The sequence below is a fragment of the Perca flavescens genome, chromosome 9 (assembly GCF_004354835.1).
Source record: "Perca flavescens isolate YP-PL-M2 chromosome 9, PFLA_1.0, whole genome shotgun sequence".
In the NCBI taxonomy this organism is placed as follows: domain Eukaryota; kingdom Metazoa; phylum Chordata; class Actinopteri; order Perciformes; family Percidae; genus Perca; species Perca flavescens.
Window position 1 is genome coordinate 36508617 of NC_041339.1, and position 14431 is coordinate 36523047.

General features: G+C 39.7%; 1 protein-coding gene across 1 annotated transcript; it reads left to right on the plus strand.

Moving 5' to 3' along the window:
* The first annotated feature begins 5098 nt into the window (after positions 1–5098).
* On the plus strand, positions 5099–10671 carry LOC114560997 (GTPase IMAP family member 4-like). The gene is made up of 4 exons (XM_028586628.1): positions 5099–5106; positions 5755–5900; positions 8325–9080; positions 10661–10671. Exons 1-4 carry the CDS (start codon positions 5099–5101, stop codon positions 10669–10671), a joined length of 921 nt encoding a protein of 306 aa, XP_028442429.1.
* Positions 10672–14431: the final 3760 nt, after the last annotated feature.

Consider the following 14431-nt stretch of genomic DNA (forward strand, 5'->3'; position numbering starts at 1 on the left):
TTGTTTGTACATGCACACACATTAAAAAAGAGCAGCAGCAGGTTAAATGGCTGTGGTATCATAACAAAATACTGTGGTGGTCAGATGGCTGTGTTATACCAACAAAAGGACTTTTGTGTTCACACAGCCATCTAATCACACCTGTTGACATTCTCTGTGTAATCATTACATTATTACAAAAGGTCTACACTGGCATTCAGACAACTTTAGCCGCTTTCCGACCAGGTAGTTACAGGAACATAGTTATAGGAAAAGTCCACTTCTAAGCAGTTCTACTAACTACTCTCCCCCAAAACCGGTTTTTCTATTTTAATTGCCGCGGCTGGAAACGATCGTCGTTTAAATATCACGCCCCAATATATTCTGGGTTTTGAGGCCTCGCCCCTATAATTTACATCATGGCAAGACGTAATCCGGCTGAGAAGCGGCACTTTTCCTGTCTCCTGACAGCAGATGGCTGGAAAAACAAGCCAAAATAACTCGGTCAATAGCAGAAATAAAATCGTTCACTTGTGGCCATTAACGACACCTTAAAAGAGAAACGAAAACCTGAAGAATAAATAAAAATGTTGTGCATCGTCATGTTTCCTGTATTGAATATCATTGCCAAATATAACATAGTATAGCCCCAGTTTGGTCTGTGCTGGAAAATGCTCTCTGGGCATGGGGTCATCTGGCTCCAGAACCCCACAGGCTAAAACAATGTTGCAGACTTCTTCTGGCGTGTATAGTAGGCCTTGCATTAGTCTGATGTACTGGGCGGCAGCAAAGTCATAGGCTTAAAGCGTAACTCTCACCAAAATGCAACCTAGGGTCTTTTTGTGAATGTACCTGAGTCAAACTTTCATTTAAAAGCATATTTAGGACGGAATCGCCACTTTTAAGATTTACCATATTTTCGTTTTTCGGTCAAATGTCCTTTTGAATGGGAGTGCTAGGAGCACTTTTATGCTAGCCTCAAAATCGCTATTTTTAAACCACTAAGAAGGCTCGACACAACATGAGACTTTGCTTGAAGTATCACCAGGGGCTCTACACCTTAACGAAAGCATTGACAACAACAACGCGCTGCTGCACATGAGGAGAGAGCACAGAGCGCAGGGCGGGGCTGCTTCTCACTCACAGAACAGAAGAGAGAGGAGACTGGACAATACTGGTGACTTTTTTTTTTTTTTTTTTTTTTTTTTTTTACAGAAAGTCGCTCTCTTTTCTACAGAAAGTCGCCAGATTTGTCGCCGCCACACACACAAAAACACACACACACACACACACAATGACTCGACACACACACCAGCACACAAGTATTAACATCAGACCACTTACGTAGGCTACGGTGAAAGCTTCCTGTCGAAAGTATAGTGCTGATATCAAACTTAGGTTTGATATCAATATAGGTCTAACTGAAGGCATTTAATGGTCAAAATATTATTAATAAATATTTGAATAGATTCAAATATTAATAAACAAACAAACTTCGAATATGATTTTTGGGCAAAAGTCAAAGCCGTAACCCAGAGTTTACTAAAAAGAAAGGTTTTGAGCAACTCACGTTAGCAGTCCGCCATTTTCCCAGTCAAAATGGGCGATCTCCGAATGCGATTGAACGGACTCCATAAGAGGAAATTCCTATATGAGGCTCCTTTTTCAACTACAAGGTCAATATGTGTTTTGCTAACGACAAAACAACGAATTATCCATGCATTTATATGGAACTAAGCTTTTGGAGCTTTCCATCTTTAATCTCCTCCCTCGACTATTTTTGACTGGCTCAATAGACGGCGACCGGAAGAACAACAGCTACAGTGAGTTGCTCAAAACTTTTTTTTTTTTGTAAACTCTGGGTACACAAACAATGTTCTCATTGCTGAGTTCATGTGTAGAGCCCCTGGTGATGCTTGGAGCAAAGTTTCATCTTGTATCAAGCCTTCTTAGTGTTTTAAAAATAGCTATTTTGAGGCTAGCATTAAAGTGCCCCTAGCAATCCCATTCAAGGCCATTTGACCCAAAAAAGAAAATACAGTAAATCTTAAAAGTGGCGATTCCATCCTAAATGGTCAGTGTAACGCTTATCAGTTCAATTTTCTAAGCACAAACGGATATTTGGAAAAACAGAAAAATGGGTTCCAATATCCAATTTTTCATTTTTTTCCGCCTTGACAAATTAAAAAATTGGATCTTTAACCTGTTTTTAAAGGGGATCCGAGGATCAGAAAATTTAGAAAATTACAAAATTGCGTCTGGGCTCCAATTATTCAATACTGCAATGGTATTCTCTCCCTCATTCCACCTAGCTACGGCCCGCCCCCCACTTGAAACCATCAGTTGCAAACACCTCTGACCCCAAAGTCTATCAGTTTTTAATTTTGGTCTATATGGAGCTAATGACCTGCATATTCCGCAAAGCTGAGGAAGAGAATACCATTGCAGTATTGAATAATTGGAGCTCAGACGCAATTTTGTAATTTTCGCAATTTCTGATCCTCGGAATAAAAAACAGAAAATTGGAAAAACAGGTTAAAGATTCATTTTTTTTAATTGGTCAAGGTGGGAAAAAAAGAAAAATTGGATATTTGAACCCATTTTTCTGTTTTTCCAAATGTCCGTTTGTGCTTAGAAAATTGAACTGATATGCGTTACACTGACCCTAAATATACTTTTAAACTAAAGTTTGACTCAGGTAAATTCACAAAAAGACCCTAGATTGCATTTTGGTGAGAGTTATGCTTTAAAACCCTAAATGCTGCTATTCTGCGTAACTTATCAAATTTAGCTCATGTTTACCTGCAGTACTGCTCTGCAAAGGCAAAAGGAAGTAATTTAGTTGTTGGTCGAAAATGAGTTCATGATATTTTTGGGTCATTCAAGACATTCTTTATCATGCGGATGAGGATCTTGAGTCTATTTTGTTTTTTGAGAAAATAATGGGTCATCTTAACAGTGCCTTCCAAAAGCCCCGAGAAAACAAAGGCAGAACAAGGTAGATGGCTATAAGTAATTGTAAATCATCAAAATATATGCCATAATCCTCAGATTTTATAAAGCTGGTACTACACACACACACACACACACACACACACACACACACACACACACACACACGTGTTACTATAACTAGTGCAGTGCCCATTGAAAATGTGCCTGTTTGGAATTGCCGATTACTTGGCTTGTGGTGTTGCTGCTTGTAGAATTCATCAAAGCCAAATTGTAGCCCACCCCAAAATTACTTACAGAAAGACCCCAAACCACTTCAAATGCAACTCCCCTGCATACCCTACTACTAACTTACAGATTTACCTGACAGAGAACGTTGCAGATTCAGAATGTAAATCACAAAATATCACAATGAAAATGTGGAGTAATCAGACATTAGCGTCATGGACTCATGCCAGTGCGCTACCCACCAGCTCGTTATGAGAGCTAAACAGCACATATCTGCGATCATCAACCACCAGAACCTGTGTGTGTGTGTGTGTGTGTGTGTGTGTGTGTGTGTGTGTGTGTGTGTGTGTGTGTGTGTGTGTGTGTGTGTGTGTGTGTGTGTGCGTGTGTGAGAGAGAGACGGTGTAGTACGTGAAATATCCGAGTGAGTCACGACCATAGACTGTATATAAGAATGGACCACCAGATCCCGTGTCTCTGGACGGAGACCAGTAAAGTATATTAGAAGTCACTTTTCCGGTGATCTCTTGCTTTACTGAGCAGCCTCCAACTGAGCTTGAGGACGTAGATGTGACGTGGACAACGTGTCTGAAAGTGTGAAGTCTTCTGGTAGCTGTGCCGAGAGAAATCTCAATCATTCCCAATCTTACAGAGACGGAGAGTGTAGGTATATGTAAGGAGATAACATAGACACAGGCTAATTACTGATCACTAACATGCTAGTTAACATTAGTAATTAAACCTAAACAGCTAATGGAAGTCCAAACTGCCTGTGAGCTTCTCCTGTACTATACGGTAATTCCTCTACTGTGTGACAGTAGGTCTCGTGGTTATGACCCAATCGTTAGCCTATTGTTACTGTCTCTTGCCTTAGTGTGACGTGTCACATTTTTCAGACCATACAAAGGCAGAGTACAGTTACTTCAAAATAGAGGTCAGAAGTCAAAAAAGTCAAATTTGAGCTCAAGATTTTTCATGTAGATAAATATAATTACTAAAACATGTAATTGCCAGATTTCCTGTGTCCTACCTATACTGCCCTGCAAAGGCAAAAGACCTTAACTCGATAGTGTGAAACTGAGAAAAAAGTTCCTGTTTTGTCCAGACAAAAGTAGTCTTAATTTGACAACTAGTTGCTATAATGAAGAAATGTTTGTATGCAAAAAAATCTTAAGCTCAAAATTGACCTTTGACCCTTGTTTGGCAGTTACTGTACTCTGCCTTTGTATCATGTGCCAAAAACAAGGAGTCATGCAAAGGCAAAAGGCAGTAACTGACATATAATCAATATTTGCTTACTGTTCACCATACTTACATCCATTATAAGAACACCTAACCAAGGTCTAGTCATCATGGTATTTGTTTTAAATGATATAGAAGACCTTTGGTTGTTCCTATTTAGTGCTATAATGATCAGGATAGTGTGGAAACACTAACACAGTTGAACATTATGACAGATAACTTTGCAGTACAGTATACAGTATGAATAAATACAATAAATATTTTCTCAATAAAGACAATTGAATTATAATTTAATACAAAGGTATATTTATTTTTTAACAATAAATATATTATGTTTAACACTTTTGCTAGGCAATGTATCCGTTTCATATTCTCATTAGGGGCTGAGCCCCCCTAAAGGTCTGATCCTAGAACAGCCCCTGGTTAAGGGTTAAGGGCCACAAAACTGCGCAAGATGCACAGTCAACAAACTCGACTTGGATTAATACTTTTTAATTCTGAGATAACATTTAGGTTAGCCTACTTTTTTTTACGGATGTTAGCGATAACTAGCTTAGTGCTTTTATGGATTTGTGTAAGATTTGACATGAACATCTGCAAGGAGGAAATATGGCTCAAACACGTATGGATTGTTGTGGATACAGCAGATGACGTGCATTGCTATGGATTATATCTTCCATGGATTATATCGGATTGCATGGGAAGGTAGGATGCCTGTGTATTTAATAATTGGTTTTCGGCGTCTGATGTGAGGCTTCGCCAAGTGAGGAGATGTGTCAGCATCAACGTTAGAGCTACGTGGCACAGATTAAAGTTAGCTAGCTCCAGGCTGTCACTGACAGATCATTTTAAAGATGTGTCGTGTGTATGTTACGTAGTTTGGTGACAATTAAAAGCGGCAAACTTTGACAGTATGACGAGGCCAGAGTACAGTAACATCACTGCGGTACAGTAACATCTCTCTTGATGCCTGGCTAAACTAAGTCAGAACACCTGAACTCAACCTCAGCGTGCCAGAACAAAGGCAAAGAGTCCTAACAGCTGTTATGGTGTTCTGCTGTGGTTTCTCGTGTGGTTTTGGATGTTACGGTTGTCATAGCCCTTTATTTTCTCGTTAAAACAATCAAATTGACTCATGAAATTTATTCACATGAAAAAGGAGGTCTCAAATACCCTAAAAGTGACATTAACTCAACTTTGCCCAAATATGATGTTACGGCGTTTTGCCTTTGTAGGGCAGTATAATTCACAAGTAATTTTTCTGTTCCTCACTCAGGAGTGAAGGTCTTTTGCCTTTGTAGGGCAGAGTAGTGCCATCATAGTGGGCAGTTAAATTGTCTCTTCATCTATTAGGCTAAGGCTGGAACACACCAGCCCCTGCTACCGGGTGCGGGGCTCTCCGTGTCCCGCTGGAGCTCCGACTGCAGGTCGAGGTCGGCAGCGAAGCTTTCTGGCGATAACAGCGACGTTGCTCCGCTGGCCGATCCCCACTGGTGACGGTCCGTCTGCGGCTGCAGGACCTGGAGCTCACCGCCAGAGTTTCAGTTTGACTGTTAAAAAGTGTTAAGATAATTAAAAGGTATTTATTTAGAAGCAGGCTGGTTGGTTGGTTAGCTAACGCTAGCTTGCTATTCCACCAGGCTTCCATGCTACATAGCTAAATAAGCCGGACAGAGTTGTCTCTCATCTGGCGATAGAAACCCTGCTTTCCCCGTCCTGTTGGCTCAGAGCTCCACAGCCCTAGTCCACAGGTACTAATTAGTTTTGCACCAAATGTATCGCAACAAGTGTTGCAAAAGTCGAGGCGCAGATTCACCACTTTGTGATGCGAGAGAGCACATATGTGAAGTTGCAGTGAGAGATTCGAGAGGTTGTAATCACTGAGTTGTGGTTGTGAAAAAAAAAGTACATAAGTAAATGTTGCATTAGAAGTCTGCAGTTGTCATTGTGTTCATGCAAATATCAATCTACACATTTGTGAATATTTTTTCTGCAACTTCACATTCAGAATACAGGTGTGAATATTTTCTACGAGTGCAAATTTCAATTTACAAGTTCAGATTTTTTTTACATGCTGTCGTGTTATTTTTCTTTTTGTGACTTCAAATTCAGATCACGTGTGTGAATATTTTTTACAAGTGCAAATTTTAACATACAAGTTCACATTTTTTGTTCTGCAAGTTCTCACATCGTATTCTACAAGCTCTCACGTTTTGCACCATATTTACCTTCATAGGTGTCAAACTAAACATTTGACAAATGTAGTGTTGTTTCAGAATAATCTTCCATTTTATCAAAGCATTTGAGAAGAATTTTTAAATTCAGAACATGGCACCAAATGTGGTGCTATTTTGATAATCTATCTGAACAAACTCATGAATCCATACTCACACACGGAACAGCAACATCACTCACTAATGACACCACCGTGAAAGACTGAGTTTGTTCACATGCACACCAATATTCCTCTATTATTCTGAATATGATATGTGTCATGTAAACAACATATTCTGTTTGGATATTCAGAATAAGGCCTTTTTCCAAATATAGCATTTTCCGATTAAAGGAACACGCCGACTTATTGGGAATTTATCTTATTCACCGTAACCCCCAGAGTTAGACTAGTCCATACATACCCTTCTCATCTCCGTGCGTGTTGTAATGCTGTCTGACGCCGCCGGCGGCATCAGGCCAGCACAGAACATGCAGGTGAATGGTTCCAGTAATCCTACTGCTGCCAATTGTGAAAAAAAGTGACAAAATAACGCCAACATGTTCCTATTTACATGTTGTGATTTGTAGAGTCACAGCGTGTTAAAAAAACAACGTAACATGAGACACAGCCATCTTCTAACAGTAAACAAACCGGGAACTATATTCTCAGACAGGTTGCTGCAAAGCAAATCACTCCGCCCAAGTACTATATTCTGAGGCGGAATATAGTACTTGGGTGGAATGATTTGCTGGCGTTATTTTGTCACTTATTGGCAGCAGTAGGATTACTGGAACCATTCACCTGCAGGTTCTGTGCTGGCCTGATGCTGCTGGAGCCGTCAGACAGCATTACAGCACGCAGGGAGATGAGAAGGGTATGTATGGACTAGTCTAACTCTGGGGGTTACGGTGAATAAGATAAAGTCCCAATAAGAGATGAGAAGGGTATGTATGGACTAGTCTAACTCTGGGGGTTACAGTGAATAAGATAAAGTCCCAATAAGTCGGCGTGTTCCTTTAAGACGTGGGATATTGTGGTATTATTCAGATTTTAGAGACATTCTTTGGACATTTATACAGCGTATTCGGAATACTGTATGCGTCTCAATCTGGGTTTTTACCGCAGTTTGCGGCCTCTTGCCTGTTTACGGCTTACAGTCAGCTCTGTGCGTTGCTATGGTTACTGTGCACAAACCAACCAGCCAAAAGGAAGGAATAAAAGGGACGGTGTGTTCACACGGTCCAACAAGTCTGCCACTGCTGGTAAACTTTGAAAAGATCGTATTTTGCACGGTTACACGTAAACAGGAATATTCACTTCGCCGTGTAAAGAGCTTAGTCGGAATATTGTCTTTTTCGAAATTAGGGCAAAAACCTGAATATTATGTGCATGTAGTGTTATATGCAGTGCTTCTAAACTGCTGAATTGGGGCAAAATTTAAGGGTTTGATTTAAATGTTACTCAATAGTATTGCAGTCACTCGTAGGACTTATAACTAATAAAAACCTTTGTGCAACTGCATCGAGAAATAAAAAAAAATATATGAGAACATTTTACAAAAAACTGTGTAAATAGTTTTCTCTTTCTCAAAGAATCAGGAGTTGCACTTTCTTCCTTAATGTCAAATATGCCTATTTCTGATGTTACTGTATTGATTGATATGAAATCACATAAATTCTTATTTGATATTCTTCATCCTTTCAAACAGAAGCTATTCTACGAAATGATGAAGAGATGAGGATTGTGATGGTGGGGAAGACTGGAATTGGGAAGAGTGCCACAGGAAACACCATTCTTGGGCATAACTGCTTTGAATCAAAGTTCAGCGCCAAGTCTATGACTGATGAGTGCTCTAAGGCCTATGCTGAAGTGGATGGACAAAAGGTTGCTGTTATTGACACCCCAGGTCTCTTTGACACCAGGTGGGCCCAGGATAAAACACATAAAGACATAATCCAGTGCATCTCCTATTCTTCTCCTGGACCCCATGTCTTCCTGGTTGTCGTCAGGCTGGGCAGATTCACAGAAGAGGAAAAGCAGTCAGTGCAAAAGATCCAAGAAATATTTGGCCAGGATGCAGACAAATACAGCATGGTCCTCTTTACTCATGGTGACCTTCTTAAAAACACCACTACTGAGGAGTTCATGAAGGAGAGCCCAGACCTGCAGCAACTTGTGGCCAGGTGCAATGGTCAGTACCATGTCTTTAATAATGATCTGGAGAATCGCTCGCAGGTCACCGAGCTGCTTAAGAAGATCAGAACCATAGTCCAGAAGAACGGAGGAAGCCACTACACCAATGAGATGTACCAAAAGGCAGAAAGGGTAATCAAAGAGGAGAAACAACGCATACTGAAAGAGAAAGAGGAGCAAATATGCAAAGAGAGAAAAGAACTGGAGAAGAAACTACCAGCTGAATATGAAGAAAAGCTTCGAAATGTAATGGAGAAATTCCTGGCTGAAAGTGAGGAAGAAGAAATTAGGAAAGTAGAGATGGAGAGAACACCAGATTTGAAAAGAGGCAAGGAGATAAAAGAGGCTAAGAAAAAGAGAGACAATGAGGGGACAAAGGGGGAAGGAAAGGAAAAGGAAAAGAAAGGGAAGGAGATAGAAGGGGATGAGGAAAAGAGAGACAATGAGGGCACACAGGGGGAAGGAAAGGAAAAGGAAAAGAAAGTGAAGGAGATAGAAGGGGATGAGGAAAAGAGAGACAATGAGGGGACAAAGGGGGAAGGAAAGGAAAAGGAAAAGAAAGGGAAGGAGATAGAAGGGGATGAGGACAAGAGAGACAATGAGGGGGCGGAGGGGGGTGAAAAGGAAAACAAAAAGAAACGGGAGGAGAGTAAGAGAGAAGAGAAAATAAAGAGACAGAAGGAACAGAAGGAGAAGCAAATAAGGGAAAAGAAAGACAAAGAGTTGAAGAAGGAACAGGAGAAGATTTTAGAGGAACAGCAAAAGCAACGAAACAAGCTGGAGGAAAACAATCAAACTTTGGCCAGACGAGAAGCTGAGAAAAATGTTTTGCAAAGACTCATAAAGTCATGTAGGTCAGTCACTCAGTCAGTCACTCAGTCAGTCACTCAGTCAGTCACTCACGCATTTTCAGCCTTGTTGTCGAAGTTGCGTAAATAGTTTACATTTCACTGTTAAAAGAAGTTTATCATTAAAATTACAGGCAATAATTAGCCAGTTATGGCGTTTTTCCATTACATGGAACCAGCTCGATTCGCCTCGACTCTACTCGCCTTTTTTGGTTTTCCATTATGATAAAAAGTCGCTGATACCTGCCAACAGGTACTTTATTTAGTATGACCTCCGTCGAAGTTCCAAGCGAGCTGAGGCGATACCAAAAGGTGACGTGAAAATCTGCAGACTGCTGATTGGTCGGAGAGAACGGTCACTAATCACTGGTTGCTATAGTGACAGACGGAGGTGTCCTGAACAAACCCGCCATTTTTAAATAGTTTAGCCCGCTGTGTTTTTTTTTTGCTGCCTCCAGCTTCTTTAGAAACTAAATTTGTCTTCTGGCACACAGCCACATGCCGAGAATCAAAAACACACCTTCCACGTTCTGTGTGTGTGTGTCGCGTTAGGTCACGGCAGTTTCCTGCGCGGCGTCGCTATGACGACCAGCCACGCTCGCCGCCCCACGTGAGGCGGTACTAAATCTGCAATGGAAAATGGAGGACGGGGCACCGCGGCTGAGTTGAGAAGAGCCGAGTAGAGCTGGTACTAGCAGTGTGTAAGTGCCATAAGTTACTGTTAAGTCATTCTAGAGTAAAGTTACTTTATAACTACAGTAGTTTGTAGCATACGGTAAAGAAGTAATTAAAGTTTCTTTAATAGTTTAAAACAACCACAACGGTACTAATGTCTATAATTTTACTGTAATTATTACAGCAGAATGTCACATAAACAAACTGATGGAAAACTTCTTATCATTGTCATACTGAAATACTTCTTATATATGAATTTGCATATATTACAAATGTGTAGTGATTGATAGAGTTTTTGTTTGATTTGATGTTTTTTGTAAAACTGTAGAAATTATTTGATGTTTAAGACTTCTAAGAATTCTTAATTTTTTTGTATAATGCTATTCTTTCAATTAAAAAAAATCTACCGTCTTTATCGAAGGCTAGTGAGTTTTAATGATTGTTGTTGTGTCCAAAATATGAAGATAATGGGCCCCATTTTCAATTGCAATACTTACAAACTATTTTGTCATCATAATCCTAATAAAATAAAATGGTGGATGTAAAATAACATGGCAGATTTGGGAACTGAGGCCATAAGCTAAGCTAATTAAATAAATAACTTATTGCACATTTAAAAAGCACTTTAAACTGTTTCTTAAAAGTTCCCAGTTAGGTCATCATTTTGACTAATTCTACTGATGTAATTTAATCTGTCTGAATGTGTGATAATGTGTTCCTTGTTTGATATTGTATATTGTCATATTTTTTGCTTTGCATTATCTTGCATGTTGTTGTTTTCCTGCCTCGGGACTACAGGTGAAAATTAGCATTTATGCTACAACCTGGCTCATTTACAGTCTGTACAGAAATGTTAGATTGTTCATTAATGTGCACTGTCCCGAATAAATAAATAAATAAATAAAACTGGCCGTGAACAAAGCATACCTTGGTAAGCTTCATCTCCGAGTTGCTGTCTGTGGCTGATACATCCTCCAGCGCTGTGCCAGATGATCCCGCCGCGGGGGAGAGAACCCAGCTAGTCACAGTCATCAAGGCTACACCAAGGCGTTCAAAGCATGATTGGCTGGAAAATGGTCACATGAGAAAAAAATGCAGTAGTTAACACAGACATAGGATGCATAGTTTGCTATCCCGATCATGTCAGAAAATGTATTAAAATGAAACGGTGCAGACTAAAACCCAACTACTAATTGTAAGCCTCACAGAATGGTGAAATTATGGTTAGTTATGACACTTTGGCATTATTGTTCGAATCATACTTCATTATACATCTGGCAACGCTGGTTAGTTAAACTTTTGTTCCAGCTTAGTTCAACCTAGCTAGCTATACTTAACTACTTGACATATATTACCATTAGCTTGATTAAGTATCAGGACAGTCACTTAACTTTGTGTTAGCTTAAAAGAAGGTTAAACCTTATCTCGTGATATTAAATTCAACATGTCCGTAGCAGTAAAATATCACACTTTGTTCATTTGTGAAATGGTCTCTTAGTGTTGACAGCTATTTCGCATGAAAAATCAAAAGCAGCACAAAAGTCTTTTTTTTCTATGAGTCTGTAGAACAGGTGAGATGCCGTTGTGGCTCCGTCGGAAACAGCTTATGGCCAATTATTGGATAAATTTAAAAGGCCATGATGAATGGCATCCTACAAAGAGGGTATTGGAGAATTGCTGGGAGAGGGGTAAAGAGGGAAAGGCAAGTTTTGGATGGATAGGCGAGGAAATAGCAGAGCAGATGAAAGTCCAAGAAATTGAATTTTGCTCAACTGTTCTGTGGCCTGTGATGCCAGCCTGGATGCTGAATATTGCATGTGTAGATCTGGAGTTGCTGAATATCAAGCGCAGGAATAAGACAGTAGACATAGTTCAAGAATATTACGACTATAGAGATAGAAATTATGGTGGGTATGAACAAGTTTTTTACTGATGGATCGAAAGATTTACTGACAGGAGCAACGGGGGCTGCAGTGGTGATTCCCAGTTATCAGACTGGAGTCAGTAGGAGAACTTCAGACTATTTAAGTGTTTATGCAGTTGAAATGCTTGGTCTTTTGTTAGCTGTTCGATGGGTGGAAGAGGTGATGGTGCGCAATGTACTCATTTGTAGTGACTCTACACTTTGGGTGAGTCTCAAATCAGGATCAGCCAGGAATCACCAAGAACTTGTGTATGAAATTTTGTTTATAAATTCAAGGTTTGTTGATCAGGGTGTGAATGTGGTGTTCATGTGGGTTCCTGCTCATGCAGGAATACCAGGTAATGAGCGAGCAGATAAATTTGCAAAGGAGGCGATTAAGAAGGGTAATGTAGAACTGACTACTAAACTATCAAAATCAGAGGGAAAAGCATTGTGTGGGAAGAAATTTCCAAACAGTGGCAACAGTATTGGGATGGTGGAAATAAAGGAGGAAATTGCATATGATTCAGGCTTCAAGGTAGGCCAAGGAGGGGTGAGTTACAGTGGGTTTAACCGAAAAGAGCAAGTAATTATCAGCAGACTGAGAATTGGTCACAGTAGGTTAAATAGTACACTTTTCATATTGGGGAAACATCCGACTGGCCATTGCAGTGTGTGTGAGGAAATGGAGACACTGGAGCATGGCTTGATGTCATGCAGGAAATATATTCGAGAAAGAGGGGTTATGTTTGCTGGATTACGGAAATTAGGTTTAGTTGATCTCAGGATTACAGATGTCCTTGAAAGTGGAGTTATCATGAATGGAAGGAAATATTTATTTGCGTTTTTGAAAGACACTGGTCTATTTAGGAGATTGTAGTTTAATATATTGGTATGAATAAATAGATAATGGGTAATTGTCAATAGGAGGCAGTAATGCAACGACTTGGCTGCCAACTGCCGTTAAACTCTAAAGAAGAAGAAGAAGAAGAAGAAGAAGAAGAAGAAGAAGAAGAAGAAGAAGAAGAAGAAGAAGAGATGCCTGTACCAAGATGGCGGCGGAAGACGCATCTCACAAGCCAGGCAGTTAGCACATTCTCTATTAGCTAGTGAAGTTCATTAACAGTCCACAGAAAAACAGCTTTCACAAAAAGTTGATAGATGATAGATAGATGAATTAATTGAAATACTTACAAATGGGCTTATGCTTCGACCAGAGTGTTTAGAAAGGTGATAAAGCCAAATGTTTTTTTGCTAAGTCATTGCACTTATTACAAAATGGCGGACGTAAAATGCCGTTACAGATTTATGAACTGTACAAACAGTCAAATCACAATATTAACTGTGAAATAACTGTTGGTAGCAGGATACACAATATAAAAAAAATACACAAATATATGCCCACTAATGGGGTTTTTACTCACCAAGAAGAAAGTTTCTTTTTTTAGCCAAACTTCAAGAAATACGGACCAACTGCTGTGCACTTGAGGAGTCCAGAAGACAACATTATGTTCATGTATGTTTATAATTTTTGTAACGTTAGCCGCTGTATTTTGTTTGTTTCTTGGGATTAATCAATAACTGAATCTAAACAGTCTTGCAGGAGGAAAATTCGCGATTCCTAGGATGGTGAAGGCATTACACGCCCTACCCCTGTCTCTGATTGGCTAGTACTCGTTGCCTTAGTTGGTTGGATTGGTTAGGTTTAGACATGAGGAGTTAGATTGGTTAGGATAGGGTTCAGAATACCGGGGTAAGCCAATCAGAGGCAGAGTAGGGCGGGACATGCCTTCGCCATCTTAGGGAAACGCAAATTGTCTTGTTGTGTTGTGCTGCCCTCTGCTGATCGTTAAACACAATTTAGGCTGGTTTTATCAAGAGAAAACATACACCTCACTTACTAAAGACTTGTTACATTCACTATTTCAAGACAAAAAACGGTGTAGTTGAGATTATAGACACATTTACAACATGTCCATGCAAAAAGCTGAATTTGAAACCATTGGTAATGTATTTAGATCCTGTAATGCATCAAAAAGTACTAAGAACATTATTTTTATATATTAAAAATACTCAAAAGTCCTGCATTGAAAATGTTTCTTAATCAGTCAAATGTAGATAAAGTATTAAACAGATAAAAATGCCCCTGTGACTGTTAAACTATTATATAGACTTCTATCATATATAGGCCTATCA

Excerpts from the sequence above, each read along its gene's own strand:
- LOC114560997 (XM_028586628.1), top strand. Across the intron at positions 5,901-8,324 it reads GCCGATCCCCACTGGTGACG|AAGCTATTCTACGAAATGAT; the intron begins GTCCGTCTGCGG and ends CCTTTCAAACAG.